Below are 904 nucleotides of genomic sequence, written 5' to 3'. Positions count from 1 at the left end.
GAATCGATGATCGATCACGTTCTGTGCCGGGACAATAGGCGCCGTCGGTGTACACTGAATCGATGATCGACCACGTTCCGTGCCGAGAAAGTCGGCGCCGTCGATGTACACTGAATCGATGGTCGGCCACGTTCTGTGCCGGGAAAGTCGGCGCCGTCGATGTACACCTGAATCGATGGTCGGCCATGTTCCGTGCCGGGAAAGTCGGCGCTGTCGGTGTACACCTGAATCGATGATCGACCACGTTCCGTGCCGGGAAAGTCGGCGCCGTCGATGTACACCTGAATCGATGGTCGGCCATGATCCGTGCCGGGAAAGTCGGCGCCGTCGATGTACACCTCGATCGAACGGCAGCCGGCTCGCTCTCTGTTCCGTTATTTGGCCGTGACGAGTACATCACCCGGCCGCGACGGTAGGGGGCACAAGGTCCCCAAATGTTCACCTGAGCGAACTTGTCTTTGCGCGATGGGCTGGCTGAAGTCTGAAACACAAAGAAAAAAACGCAAATTATTATGATATTATCATTACGAAGTCGGTCGACAAACCGGCGCGTCCTCCGATTTGTACCGGCAGTCACCGTTTTGAAGATGTTCCAGATGGACTTTTCTCATAATTTCCTCCGCGAGCTTGCACACCGTGATAAATGTCAAATAGAACAATGCAAAAATAAGACTCATCGTTGTGACAATTATACGATAACTTAGGGTAGATAAACAAATTATGCCGTTTTCTGATTATTTGTTTAAGGCTTAACTGTAATATACGTTGTCAAGACCACTGATTTGAGCCAGAAAACAAAAACGATTTCAAACATATTTAGTTAATTATTGAAAAATAAAAAATACGTGGCAAGTTCACTGCATTTAAAATCTGCGTACACGCGTACAATATTATACCATATACA

General features: G+C 48.1%; 1 protein-coding gene across 1 annotated transcript; it reads right to left on the bottom strand.

The window, feature by feature from the left end:
• Positions 1–109: 109 nt before the first annotated feature.
• Positions 110–896, bottom strand: LOC107885861 (the record flags this gene model as incomplete). Its single annotated transcript, XM_016809550.1, has 2 exons — positions 546–896; positions 110–481 (listed from the first exon to the last, which is right to left on the bottom strand). Coding segments are annotated over exons 1-2 (504 nt in total), but the record flags the coding sequence as incomplete, so codon positions are not given.
• Positions 897–904: the final 8 nt, after the last annotated feature.

The sequence above is a fragment of the Acyrthosiphon pisum genome, unplaced genomic scaffold, assembly GCF_005508785.2.
Source record: "Acyrthosiphon pisum isolate AL4f unplaced genomic scaffold, pea_aphid_22Mar2018_4r6ur Scaffold_20323;HRSCAF=21019, whole genome shotgun sequence".
NCBI classification, from domain to species: Eukaryota; Metazoa; Arthropoda; class Insecta; order Hemiptera; family Aphididae; genus Acyrthosiphon; species Acyrthosiphon pisum.
Note: the sequence above shows the minus strand (reverse complement) of the source record. Positions and strands in the feature narration are given on the sequence as shown.